At 37.6% G+C, this 14470-nt stretch overlaps 1 protein-coding gene across 1 annotated transcript; it reads left to right on the forward strand.

Annotated features, from left to right (window-relative positions):
* Positions 1 to 6794: 6794 nt before the first annotated feature.
* On the forward strand, positions 6795 to 8150 carry LOC103036764 (transmembrane protein 158). Its single transcript, XM_007228887.4, has one exon. It carries the CDS (start codon positions 7072 to 7074, stop codon positions 7822 to 7824), a length of 753 nt encoding a protein of 250 aa, XP_007228949.2. The 5' UTR covers positions 6795 to 7071; the 3' UTR covers positions 7825 to 8150.
* The last annotated feature ends 6320 nt before the right edge of the window (positions 8151 to 14470 follow it).

Consider the following 14470-nt stretch of genomic DNA (forward strand, 5'->3'; position numbering starts at 1 on the left):
CTTGCTGGTCGCTTTAAGAGACAGGTGTGCAGATTGCTATTTATATGGCGCAGTTACCTGGAAGTGGTGGTGCCGAGATAGCAATAAACATCTGACTGTAGATATCTACCTGGGCAATATTTAGACAGTGGTACACCTATGTTTTCATTGCCAAAATAGCAATACGCCATAAATTTACCTTGTTTTGCTATCACTATTAATTGATACTAAAATGGATAAATTGGGCCGCCAAGTGGTATGATTGGTTCGAATCCCGGTCATGCAGCTTGCCATGGGCTGCCGGAGCCCAGAGAGAGTACAATTGGCTTTGCTCTCTCTAGGTGGGTAGATGGGACTCTCTCCCCACATCACTCCAAAGGGTGATGTCGATCAGCACAAGGCGTCTGTGAGCTGATGTATCATAACCGAGTTGCAGCATTTTCCTTTGAGTGCGCTTTAATGTTACTCGGCAATGCTACATCAGCAACAGTTTGAAAAGAGGCGGAGTCTGACTTCACATGTGCCAAAAGAGGCATGTGCTAGACTTTACCCTCCTTGTGTTGTGGCATCACTAGTGAAGGGGAATATTCAGCTGAATGTCTCGGACAATTGGCCTATTTAAATTAGAAGAAAATTTGAAATAAAATTATTTAAAAAAATTACATTCGGAAATCTAAGCATACTGTAAATAAACAAAAGAGAAATCTTAGAATTTTTTACTAAACTTAGTTAGCTACCTTCCCCCACCACCACCAAGCGGCGAGACCTGCTGAAATAGAAGTTCCTTAAAATGTGCCTTATAATCCAGTGTGCCCTATGTATCAAAATAGACCAGAAAATAGACATTCAATTATTATGCGGCTTATGATATGATGCACCTTATAGTGCGAAAAATTACAGCACATATAAAGTGAAAATATACTATCCTGTGTGATAAGACAGGTGAGATTTGCCATTGAGTGTGGACTGAAAAACTGACAATAAATATAACAATAAATATACCTTTAACAAGGTATTTTTGATTACTGCCTGGAACCCAGACTACCATGAAAAGTGTTTCTGCAGCCGCTCTAAATTGCTGCTTGTTCTCTTTACAAAACAACAAAACTACTGACTTTGCCATTCAACAGCATTCAATTTCTATGCTTTAAGCTGCATGTGGGTAGCTTTTGCAGTGTGCTACGTTTTTGCTCACTATCCCTCTTATCTTACCATCACCATCCACTCCATTCTTCAGCATTTGACTGAATCAGAGCAGAAGGTATAACTCTATAAACATCAGACGTTACTTTGATCAAGAGTCACATAATTAATAAACAACGGTGACCCAGATTCATGGCAGGCCAACATTCCGATCTTTCATTTGCAGTGACTTTGGAACATAGGAGTTCCATTTATCAAGAGTTGAAATCCTTTGAGGTGGTGGTAAATTATAAAATATATGATGATAAAAAAAAGTGCATCTCAAAAAATTTGAATATCTTATTTAATATTTAAAAATTACTTTATTTCCGTAATTTAGTTCAAAATGTGAAACTTATAAATTATATAGATGTATTACACACAGAGTGATCTATTTTAAGCGTTTATTTCTTTTAGTGTTGATGATTATGGCTTACAACCAATGAAAACCCAAAAATCAGTTTATCAAAAAATTTGAATATTATATTAGACCAATTGGTACTTTTGGCATTGTGGGCAGTGTGCCAAGTCCTGCTGGAAAAGTCCTGTGTGTTTATCGAAAATGTGTTTTGATATATGTTTTTCACAAAAAATGAGCCAATGCCAATGAGTTTGAGTTAGAAAAAATATTTTTTTTAGTATCATTTGATGAAAAATGAAAACGGGTCCCACAGACCCGAACACCACACAAGGGTTAAAAGACATTATAAAATGAAACATCAATTTGAAAAATTAATTTGAGTCTGCACATATATTCTCCTTCTGCCCCCAACAAGAAAAATTTGGACACCGCTGCTCTGAACCATGGATGAGTACTGCGTATAAAACGATAAAAAAATAAATAAATAAATCTGGAATTCACTGAAGGGAAGTTGATCTGTCAGCATTCCTAAGTGGACACCTGTTTCAGTGCTAGAGGAGTTTTGGCACCGTTTAGTATAAACTCAGCTTCTCAACATCATATTATGGTTATACAGAGACCACTCACACCAAATTCGTTAACATAAATTGAAGTCATCAGAGCTGACATCTGTGCTAGCTAATTCATCTCCAGCACCTGCGTTAAAGCAGCGCTGGCCTCTTAGAGATTTCACAACTATATCGGTGCAGTAATTGCAGCAAATCGGTGTGCACACACATTTACAGCGCAGTGAATTCCAGGATAATCACTGACAAGAGCTGCTCTGACCTTCTGCACCATCACTACATTCATAAGGAGATTATTTATAACCAGATAATGAAGAGGTGTTTTGCATAAAGCTATGTGCTCGTGCTTTGAAATACCAACAGTAATGACCTATGAATCTCAAAAAACTCATAAAGACAACTTTCTTTCTTCATGTTTTTTGTATTGTTTACCTTCACACCCTCCCCCCCCCCCCCCCACACACACACAATAAGAAAAATAAGTACAGATTTGTACTTAAAAGGGGGTTTAGAAAGCTTTATGCTGAGGCTGTACCTTATATTGAGGTACAATATATTGTATAATATAATATATATATATATATATATATATATATATATATATAGAGAGAGAGAGAGAGAGAGAGAGAGTACCTTGCACCCATGTTTTTTGTGTCAGTAAAGATTATAAACATTATAAAGATTATTACCAACTGAATATGTATCGAGAACTTGATTATCCAAATTTGTGTGGCTTTCAAATTAAAAATATATAATTAAAATACATATAGTTTAATAGTACAGTGATACAGAATATTGAATGTACCTTAAGTTGCTGGTTAAATGGTACAAATTTGTACTTTCTGCTGTTAGGAAAGACTTTGTACTTCAGAGGGAACACATCTGACTCTGTAAAACCAATGTTATAACTTAGAGGGTACAATTATCAAAGTATACCTTTGAGTACAAGAAAGTACTTATATTGTACCTCTGTTTTTTAGAGTGCTCTCTCACACACACACACACACACACACAAACACACACACAACTATTTACTGTGTTATGTATAATACAACTTTAATCTCCATTGTTACAAAGTGTTTTAAATAGTAACCACGGTAATGTAAAGATTAAGAAAGCTTGGTCAATAAGAACTTAATAAAAACATTTTTAATATCATTTCATTTATTTACTTTATTCTAAATTCCTTTATTAATAGTTAATTATTAAAGTAACCAAACATGAAAACAAGAATAAAATAGAACCTTAAAAATTTGCAGTTACTGAAGAAACAACTTTGTTCTGTACCGTAGAATCAAACTTGCTGAAGCTAAAAAAAAAAACAAGCTAAAGCGGAAACATAACCAACCTTTACAAAAACAGTTCACAACGGAAAGGAAAAGCAGCATCTGAAAGGCTGAAAACATGCTAAATGAATGGCTGAAGTGTCCAAAAAGAGATACTATGGCAGGAATTGAAATGACAGGATATTGTCACTGTCTAACTTAAAACATGTTGAATAATTCTAAGCAGCAACTTTACAGGAGATGATTTTTTTTTTATTTTCAAAGGAACTGAATTTAAAGTTTAGTTATTTTAAAGCTTTTTATTGGTCTATTCATCCATACAGAGCAGCTTCGGGGTTCAAAAGATGGGGAAAACTGAAAAATGTATGTTTTTCAAGAATTGATTAGCTTCTACAAGGAAAAACTTTTTTTCATAGCACTGCCTACCTAAATGTATTTTGCCAAATGTATATCTATTTTATGGTCTTCTATAATACAGAAATTATAAACAATTTTATTTACTTTTGTTGTCCCTCAGCTACTCATACTCATACCTCTCATAATGGCATATTTATATTCATTAGTATTTCAGGTTAATCTGTACTTGAAAATAACACCATATAAATACAATATTGAAAACACATGCTTTTACATTTTTTCTACGTTAAACAAAAGTATTAATAAAGTTTCTCCTGCATTTGTTAAAGTACCTCGGCACGAACTGCCTGACAATACTCAAGCTATATGAGAAGGATGAATGCAGGACACAATTAGGAACCTCTACAACTCCATTATGTCTGCTATGTTAAGTTATACATGCACTTACAGGGGTTGGACAATGAAACTGAAGCATCTGTCATTTTAGTGTGGGAGGTTTCATGGTTAAATTGGAGCAGCCTGGTGGTCAATCTTCATTAATTGCACATTGCACCAGTAAGAGCACAGTGTGAAGGTTTAATTAGCAGGGTAAGAGCACAGTTTTGCTCAGAATATTGCAATGAACACAACATTATGGGTGACATACCAGAGTTCAAAAGAGGACAAATTGTTGGTGCACGTCTTGCTGGTGCATCTGTGATCAAGACAGCAAGTCTTTGTGATGTATCAAGAGCCACGGTATCCAGGGTAATGTCAGCATATCACCAAGAAGGACCAACCACATCCAACAGGATTAACTGTGGACGCAAGAGAAAGCTGTCTAAAAGGGATGTTCGGGTGCTAACCCGGATTGTATCCAAAAAACATAAAACCACGGCTGCACAAATCACGGCAGAATTCAATGTGCACCTCAACTCTGTTTCCACCAGAACTGTTTGTGGGGACAATAAATTATTGTGGTCTAAAACCAGGTGTTTCACTTTCCAACCGCTGTATGTATGTTTACTTTAAATAATATTGTCCATATCAGTTACAGTAATCTTTTAAACATTTGTGATCGGTTCGAATCAGGTTTATGTAGCATGTCATCAGCTGCCGGAGCCCTGAGAGAGCACAATTGGTCTTGCTCTCTCTGGGCGGATAGATGGCGCTCTCTCCCCACATCACTCCAAAGGGTGATGTCGCTTAGCACAAGGCGTCTGTGAGCTGATGTATCAGAACCGAGTCGCTGTTCTTTCCACTAAGTGCGCTGTGATGCTACTCAGCAGTGCTACATGAGCAGCAGTTTGAAAAACGGGGAAGCCTGACTTCACATGTATCGGATGAGGCATGTGCTAGTCTTCACCCTACTGGTGTTTTTGGCATCACTAGTGATAGGGGGAGTCCTAATGAGTGAGTAATTGGCCATGTAAATTGGGGAGAAAATGGGGGGAAAAAATTAAAAATGGTTCTTGGTAACCTTAATCATAAATTCCTTGTCATGGTCCCCAGCACAATAGCTCTATTTCTCCCAGTCATTTTCAATGATTTTCAATAAAAATGAGAATTATTAGGTGATAATGCAAAACATGAAACTACACTTTCATGTAGTTTTTTTTTTTTTACACTAAAAGCACTTTCTTATCCAACTGGGCTAATTATTCTTTCATCCCTTTATCATTCCACAGAAACCCACTGACTTCACTGCTTGATGAACTGCTGTTGAAGTCAGCCTCTACAAGTAAAAGAAAGATTCTGGAGCTGACCAAAAACAAATGATTGCACTTCTTACTGAGAGTACTTATTTATAAAACCCCTTCCTCTTTCTTCTTTCACCCCCACCTTATCACAAAAATGTTCTGTGGAACATTCTGAATTTCTAGCAAACCTTTCTTTTGTTAGAGAGATTGAGCTCTTAAATGAGAACACATTACTGCATCTCACACTGAGAGCATTTGTTTGTCTAATCCTGCTGTTCTTTCTTTCATCCCCTCATCCACCCACAGAAACCTGTTCGTTTTGGACGTTTTTGAATTTTCCAGCTTGACATATCAAATGTGATGTAGATTTAAATATCTTCTTTTATTCTCTCACAGGCATGCCCACATAAGTGTGACACTTCTTGAACTGTCAGACTATAGCCCAGAAACATCTGACCCGTGAGGTTGTTTGAACTATAATGAACAATAATGAAAAAAATTAAATGCTTCTCTGGCGAGTTTTTGTTTACATTCTTCCACGCGGTCGGCATGACTTTAGTTTCCGCCCGTTCTCGTTTTTCTGCTCGTTCTTGTGCTCCCTATCTCCTCATAAGTGCGTTCTTCCGAGTCATGTCCCAATTCACTTGCCGGAGAGAGCAAGACCAATTGTGCTCTCTCAGGGCTCCGGCAGCTGATGGCAAGCTACATAAACCTGATTCGAAACTAACACAAATGTTTAAAAGGAGCTGTGTGTTTAAAAAAATGTTTTCCTTTCTTCTTTGGTTTTACCTGCTTTGAGATCAACTGTTCTGCAATGGGGTTCAACAACCCTCTGGGCTGGAGAGCTACTAAAACAGATTTTTTTTTTATGGCCCGCCATGTTATGGCTTGGAAAATATCGGGCCCACAGCCCAACTTAATTGCCGACCCCTGATATAACCATCAAAACTTGAAGAAGAATTTAGAGTCCTAACCTATGTAAACATCTTTATCCTGATTTAGAGCAGCAACAGACTAAGGCCCATTCCCTTTTACCCCTTGGCCCTACCACTTACTTATTTTGCAGTGCACGCCAATGGGTAGGGGTGATCTGATTCTTGTTATGTTGTAGGGGTAGGGGGGATGAGATAGGGCTATTTAGCCCTTCATATGGAGTTTTTCACACTTAAAACGAGGGGTATGAGAATCACTGGTAAGTAATGGCAGAAGAAGCAACCAAAAAAACCCACAATTTATTTTTTTAGTATAAATCAAGTAAAATTACGTTCACATATCAGTGATCTTCAACTTCAGAAAATCTTTTCTCTCTCTCTCTCTCTCTCTCTCTCTCTCACCCAGTAAGAGAGAGAGAGAGAGAGAGAGAGAGAGAGAGGGATTGAGAGAGAGAGAGAGAGAGAGAGAGAGAGAGAGTTGTGAGCGCAGTGGACAGTTGAGAGACGCGTCTGTGGTGGTTAGTTAGTGCTCGCGGAGCGCGCGAGGGTATCTCTCGCGACCCAGCGCATCCTCCTTTTCAGCTTTTGCGCGCGAGTGACGTACGGCGCACCCTCCACCCTCCCCTCTCCTGCCGTCACCCCCCACCCTTTTTTCTATTTTTTCCTTTTTTTTCACTCCTGCTCGAAACTTTAAATGCCCCGTTCTCCGCGCGCTCCCGCTGCGGGGCCATGCTGAGCCACTCCCGCGCGGCTCCGCTGCTGCTGCTGGCTCTGAGCGCGCTCACCGCCGCCGGACTGGCGCGCGCCTGGAGCGACGACGACCTGCTGCTGCCGCCGGTCAACTCCACCGCGCGCTTCCTGGCCAACCTGGAGGTGGACGTGGCTTACGCGCGAGGCTCCTCGACCTCCTCATCTTCTTCAGCATCTTCATCATCTTCAGCAGCATCATCATCTGGATCTTCTTCCACAGCCGCCGCGACCTCCTCTTCCTCTTCATCATCTTCTTCTGACTCCTCCGGCGCGTGCAACGTGAGCGTGGAGCGGCTGCCCGCGCGGCTGGTGGCGCGCTGGGACGGCGCGCTGGGCTTCCGCTGCGACGTGCTCGTCTACACGACCAACAGCCACGGCAAGGCGTTCTTCTCCGCCGCCTTCAGCCGCGCCGTCTCGCCCGTCTACATCGAGCACGTGGGGCTCGCGGGGGGCCAGCAGGAGCTGCGGCTGTGCGTGGGCTGCGGAGCCACGGGGCCGGTCAGGCAGCGCCGGAGACCCGGGTCGGTGCGCTTCTGCTGCCTGGACTTCGCCCTGGACGAGCTGAAGGGGGACAGGAGTTGGAGGCTCAACCGCAAGCCCATCGAGTCCACCCTCGTGGCGTGTTTCATGACTCTGGTCATCATCGTGTGGAGCGTGGCCGCCCTCATCTGGCCAGTGCCCATCATCGCGGGCTTCCTGCCCAACGGCATGGAGCAGAGGCGACCCAGATGAACACGTACGCTTTAAGGCTCTTTCACACCGAGTGCCATTTTTAATTTTCAGAAGCGTTTTTTAATGTAGTGCAACCTTCACATCGAGATCGAGTTCACACTTTTTACACTTCTTCCGTCTGTGTTCTGCAAACATAGCTTTAAACACCTTATATATATATCTGCTTACTGTCCGGTTTCTGCTCTCTTAAATTTCACTTCTCCTGTAAAAGCTGTAGCCTAAATTTGCTGCTGTCAAGTCATGTCAGAAATACTCTCTTTACAAGAGTGCATATGACATCACAATCTCTTATTTATCAGTGGGAAACTCTGTATTTTCCTTAAGCCCCAACTTTACAAGTTGGGGGTGTGCCAAAAAAAACCCACAATTTTAACAGCAGCTGCAGTCTATTTTCAATTTTAAAAAGACCAATGGTGGCTTTCCCCAAAATCTTCCTAGCTCAAAGATCATCCTTAGATTCTCGAGTGAGCATCGTACATAGCTTTTTACCATCTGTTCTGTAAACCTGGCTTCAAATGCCCTAAATATTATTTTCTCTGCTCACTGTCCGGTTTCTGCTCTCTTTAATTTCCCTTCTCCTGTAAAAGCTGTAGAAAGCTCTAACTTTTATTTCTATTTACGAGATAAGTGCATATGAACGTGAATGCCATTACAATCTCTTATTTATCAAAAGTGGACTTCACAAGTTGGGGGTGTGCCGATAATAAACGCAAATTAATCAACAGCTGCAGTCTATTTTTAATGGGTTATTCACCTCCATATATAAAAAGACCAATGGTGGCTTTCCCAAAGTCTTCTTAGCTCAAATACCTTTCATAGATTCTCAAGCAAAAATCATATATAGCTTTTTACCCTCTGTTCTGTAAACATGGCTTAAAATCTCTCAAATTTCCTTTTCTCTGCTCACTGTCTGGATTCTGCTCTCTTTAGTTTATCTTCTACTTTAAAAGCTGTAAAAAAGGCTCTAACTTTTGCAGCCATTAAGCCACGTTAGAAACACGATTTACAAGATGAGTGCATATGAACATGAATTCCATCACAATTTCTTATTTATCAGTGGAAAACTCTGAATTTTTCTTAAGCCCCAACTTCAGAAGTTGGGGGCGTGCCAATACAAAACGTAAATTTAACAGCAGCTGCAGTCTATCCTTCTCCATATTTGAAAAGATTAATGCTGGCTTTCCCAAATTCTTCCTAGCTCAAAGATCATTCTTAGATTCTCGAGCGAGCATCATACATAGCTTTTTACTGTCTGTTCTGTAAACCTGGCTTCAAACTGCCTAAATATCATTTTCTCTGCTTACTGTCCAGTTTCTTCTCTCTTTTATTTCCTTTCTCCTGTAAAAGCTGTAGCCTAATTTTTGCTTTCATCAAGTCATGTCAGAAATACTCTATTTTCGAAATTAGTGCACATGAATATGAAAGTCATCACAATCTCTTATTAACCTGTGAAAAAAAACAACTTCACTGTAGAAACCTGGGCCAAGATAAATACATGCTATTGCCACGTCTACTGGATAATAATATTGCTTATCTATTCCTTTTAAATTGCTCTTAGTGAGTTTGCAAACAAACACATTTTCCAACATTAAAACAGAAATCACCTTATACTTACAAGCTCCAAAGTCATATTCAGCTCTGGAAAAGAGACCACTTCAAGTTTTAAGAGTTCAGAAATCAGTATTTGGTGGATTAATTAGCTTTTAATCACAGTTTTCATGCATCTGGGCATGTTCTCCTCCACCAGTCTTACACACTGCTTTTGGATAACTTTATGCCTATACTCCTGGTGCAAAAATACAAGCAGTTCAGCTTGGTATGATGGCTTGTGATCATCCATCTTCCTCTCGATTATATTCCAGAGGTTTTCAATTTGGTAAAATCAAAGGAACTCATAATTTTTAGGTGGTCTCTTATTTTTTTTCCAGAGCCGTAAGTACGAGTTTTAAAAGTGGACTTGATGGCAGCATTAGTTCACAGTTTGTGGCCATAAACAGACTAGGATACATCTATACTAATAAAAAACACAACATAATTTCATTTTTTCACATAAATAAAGTCCGCAAAAATGCATCTTCTAATCAAAATTGCAACAAACTTTGGCTGCGTTTTTCGACTGTAAGCATATAGTCCAGAACAGTCTTCTATGACGTAGCAGCCGAGAAATGCAGTTTTTTGTGCTTTGCTCTAAACAAGATGAGCTGTTCTGCTGCCTATTTGGTGCTCATTTGTTTGGTCTGAAACCTTGACAGTGACACTATTTGGTCAGCCTGATTTTACATACGTACAATACATAACATAAAGACGTCTCACAGTCCATTAGTTTCAGACTCGGTGTGAATAGCAGCATAAATTTATGTGTGTTTTTTTCTCTCACAACTTGAATGTTTTTTTAGCCTGTGAAAATTGGACTCATTGTGAAAGGGCCTTTAGATTTGAACAAGACTCATTCAGCGATAAAAGAAAAATACGACTGCCTACTTCCAGACTGTTTTTTTTTTTTTTGCTTCATTTGCAGTTGAACATCACAGACATGCTCACACTTGGAGAGCCGAGAAATCATGAACAACATAATACATTGAAGAAAACTGCAAGTGGACTTGTACCTTAACGCTTTAGACCAGTGCCAGTGTGTAAGTTAACTGACTGTGAAAGAAGCAAGATTATGGTGAGAAACCAGAAGAAATCTGTTCTTTCTGAATGTGAACAGGCTTGGAAGGAGCTAGCTAACTGACTAGCCTAGCTGGGATTTGTTTTATAAATCTATATGACTAGAGACTTTAGCCTAATAGCTAGCCTGTTATGTTTTATTCAGGTGTATCTTCAAATGTTTGTATCCTTTTTTATTATTACCTTTAAAAAATCTGTAAAAACAAGACTAGACATGTTTACAGTAAAGGACTTTTATAAGAAACATTAGGACTAATCAAGTACAAGAATAAGAGGTAAACTGTTTTGTATTGTTGTTGCCTACTGTAAGCCTTAAGACTAGCTTAATAATACCTGTATTTGTACGAGCTAATAAAAATGTGATTAGAAAGTTGAATTGTGGAAAATGTTCCTGCTAATGTTCTGTCGACATTGTTATTTTATCAACTTTGGGTTGGTAGAGCTTCCAAGAAACTTTTATAGGCTAAAGTCACCATATTACCACATGCTCTCATCAGAAATTTTAGTAGGTAATGTGAATAGCCTTGATCAATGCCTCAGGGTTAATATGAAGGAAGCATATATTGTATTACATTAATGGAATTAATGACTTTATGTTAAAGTAGGGTTTCCATATTTAGTCTTTTGGAAAAGATCACACTGGGGACACATAGGCATCCACCATGGTTATAAGAACATTGTGGCTAGGGGGTATACCAGGATCCTAATTTTGAAAGACCAAGAAAATAATATCAATAAATTATTTATCACCCAATCAATGCAACTATGTAAAGTAACATTTAAAATATAAACATTAACTTGTTCACCACAACTAATACGAAACAATATAACGCACCAAAAAACTTTTTCATTTAAACTATGGGTTTTACTAGTAATTTTTTTTGTAGACAAAAGTAAGACAAAAGAGAAAAAAGAAAGTTAATAATATACATATAATAATATAATATAATAATATACAGCTCTGGAAAAAAAAAATCTGAATCAGTTTCTCTGATTTTGCTATTAATAGTTATATGTTTGAGTAAAATATAAATTGTTGTTTTACTCTATAAACTATGATTTTCCAAATACAGATATTGTCATTTGATGCATTTGATTGCAGGAAATAACAAAAAAGATGCAGAGACCTCAGACCACAAATAATGCAAAGAAAACAAGTTTATATTCAAATTTTATATTCAAGTTTTAAGAGTTCAGAAATCAATATTTGGTGGATTAACCCTGTTTTTTATTCACAGTTTCATGCATCTTGGCATGTTCTCCTCCACCAGTCTTATACACTGCTTTTGGATAACTTTATTTTACTATTGGTGGAACAATTTAAGCAGTTCAGCTTGGTTTGATGGCTTGTGATCATCTATCTTCCTCTTGATTATATTGTTTTCAGTTTGGTAAAATAAAAAAAAAACATAATTTTTAGTCTTATTTCTTTTTCCAGAGCTGTATTAACCATTAAATGTAACACATTAAAGACTAAATTACTTTGTTATTGTCCACTATTGCCAGGTAAGATCATGTTGTTTACCATTTAAAAATTGGGTCTGACAATGGTGCTGTTCCAGTCCAATGGAATTTAGACAGAAGAAATGGATAAATAGAAATTATTCTCGCCTCTCCTATAGAGCTACATCCACAGTAGCTCATCTGGCCCTGCCAGGCTTTCAGTATCTAGATTAACTAGCTTAAGCAATCACCTGCACACAGACCAATATTATTTGTCCACATATAAAATGTTATATCATGCGTTTAGGGCCAAAACTATGACAGCTATTTAATACAACTTCTTCAAAGCAGTTGTCTGCAAATGTAAACGTGTCTAAACATGATATTATATCAACCAATAATTTACTTTCTGTTAATAGATAAAAATATTATGAATCTATATATTTTAATATATAGATATTGTGTTTAGGACATATATTTTGCCACGTAAAAGGTATAGAGGTAATTTAATTTAGTTTTAGGGTCTAACTTGAAAAGCTAAAAGCAATTTCCCACCAATAGATGGCAGTATTTTATAACTGGCGGGCAAAAAAGGAAGTCTGTTTTTAAGCTTTGCAAGCAAACAATGTAAAATATGTTTAATACACCAATAGATACTGTGTAGTTACAGAAAATATAATTAAAATTAATACTTGTATATCTATTAATTTACTTAATAAATCTGGTTTAAGCATGTACTTCCTTGTGAAAAAAGTATACATAAATTATGCTAAAATAGGTCTGTACTTAAGTTATGTTATTTTGGAACAACTCATTTGTACTTAATTTCTACTTGCTTGTAATCAAAATGATATAAATTAGCACTAAATGTATACTCAGTGTACTAGCTATATTTTATTTTCACCACTATTTAATACTATTTAATTATATTTGTGTGAGCTGTTGAACTAAACATTAAAAACATATTTTATTGCAGAAATATAGGCTCCTACAACACCTTTAGTAAAAGTATAGTTTTATCATAAAAAGCACAGTTTCATTAAATAACACTAAGCATATATTTTTATTAAGCACATCACAAGTACAAAATTAGCACAGCCAATTAAAGTATATATTTTTTCAAAGTATACTGAAATACAGATTAAGCAGGCAAAAATGTAAAAATAAATAAATAAAATACTTAAATTATTCCGCATATAGTTTAAGGACACTTTTATTATATTTAAATACAAACTTTTTCAAAAGGGACAGTAAAAGTATTTGAAATGAAAGTCATTTAAAGATGCCTGAAATTAAACAACCATTTTACTCATTCAATATCATTTTTAAATTCCACCACAAGCTAAGATTGATCCTTTCATGCAATGCGAGCAGCACTGGGAGTGTGAAGGCTCGCCTGTGCTTCCTTCATGAAGCACCACTTCTTCTTTTCAAACAGCAACTAAATCAGAATCTCTGAATAACTGAACACATTGGGAAATTAAGGATTCTGTTATATCAATATAGCCACACTGGCTAGGATTGCAATAAGTGATGAGGAAAAAGAGAGAGCCAGGCTATCCACCCAGAGATCCCCAACTACTGGCTGTGGCACTTCCTGGGAGTAAACTGGTGTAATATGAAGCTAAAATGCAGCTGTCCAAAAAAGGGTTGAAATATCCATGTTTCAGTGATATCCAATTATTAGAAACTACTTCACAGTAAATACACATTAACATGTAACAGCTTCAGAGTAGGAGCACCGCATGTTACAACAGTTTAAAGACTTAGAGTGGACTTAGAGGTGAGCTCCAACAATGAAAGCCTGCAGACACACTGGCCCTTTGTGGATAAGACTGGTGACCCCTGGATTAGAGGTTATCTGTCGGTGCAGTTTATCACTGAATAGCTACATGATTTTATTCTTTACAGTACTGGTGCTTAGCTCTGTTTGTTTCGGTGGCAGCCAGCCTAATTTCAAGCCAATTTAACCCCCTCTGGATTGCTTTTTCTTTTTTTTTTCTTCATAAAGGATTTGTTTCCTGTTTTCTTTACTGTCATGTTTGCTCTATTTTAGAGAAATGTTTTTTGTTTAAGAATATACTAAAAAGATTTTTTTTCTTACAACCCACTTATTAAGACTTTTTGTTTGGTATCTTAATGTTAGTGTTTACCTCAAAGCAACATTCTGGAAGAGTACTTTTACGCAGGTTAAAGTGAGTAAATTGTTAGATTCTGTGTTTTTGAGTACAACATTTTGTTCATTTTGACAGTTTGAAATACTGTAAGAGAATATATTTGCATTGTAATAAAATGCATTCTTTTTTAATGGGCACATACGCAGCTGAAACAGGGACCCCAGTGCATCCCACTCAAGTTGGCCACTGAGTAAACACAGACATTCCCATAAGACCTTGGGTAGACGAACACACCAGCAGTGTTGCCAACTTAGCGACTATGTCGCTATATTTAGCGACTTTTCAGACCCTCTAGCGAATTTTTTTGTTACTTACTTTTTGTTGTTTGTTTTGTACTGGTTAATCTCAGGAAGCTT

Source organism: Astyanax mexicanus, chromosome 6 (genome assembly GCF_023375975.1).
Source record: "Astyanax mexicanus isolate ESR-SI-001 chromosome 6, AstMex3_surface, whole genome shotgun sequence".
NCBI classification, from domain to species: domain Eukaryota; kingdom Metazoa; phylum Chordata; class Actinopteri; order Characiformes; family Acestrorhamphidae; genus Astyanax; species Astyanax mexicanus.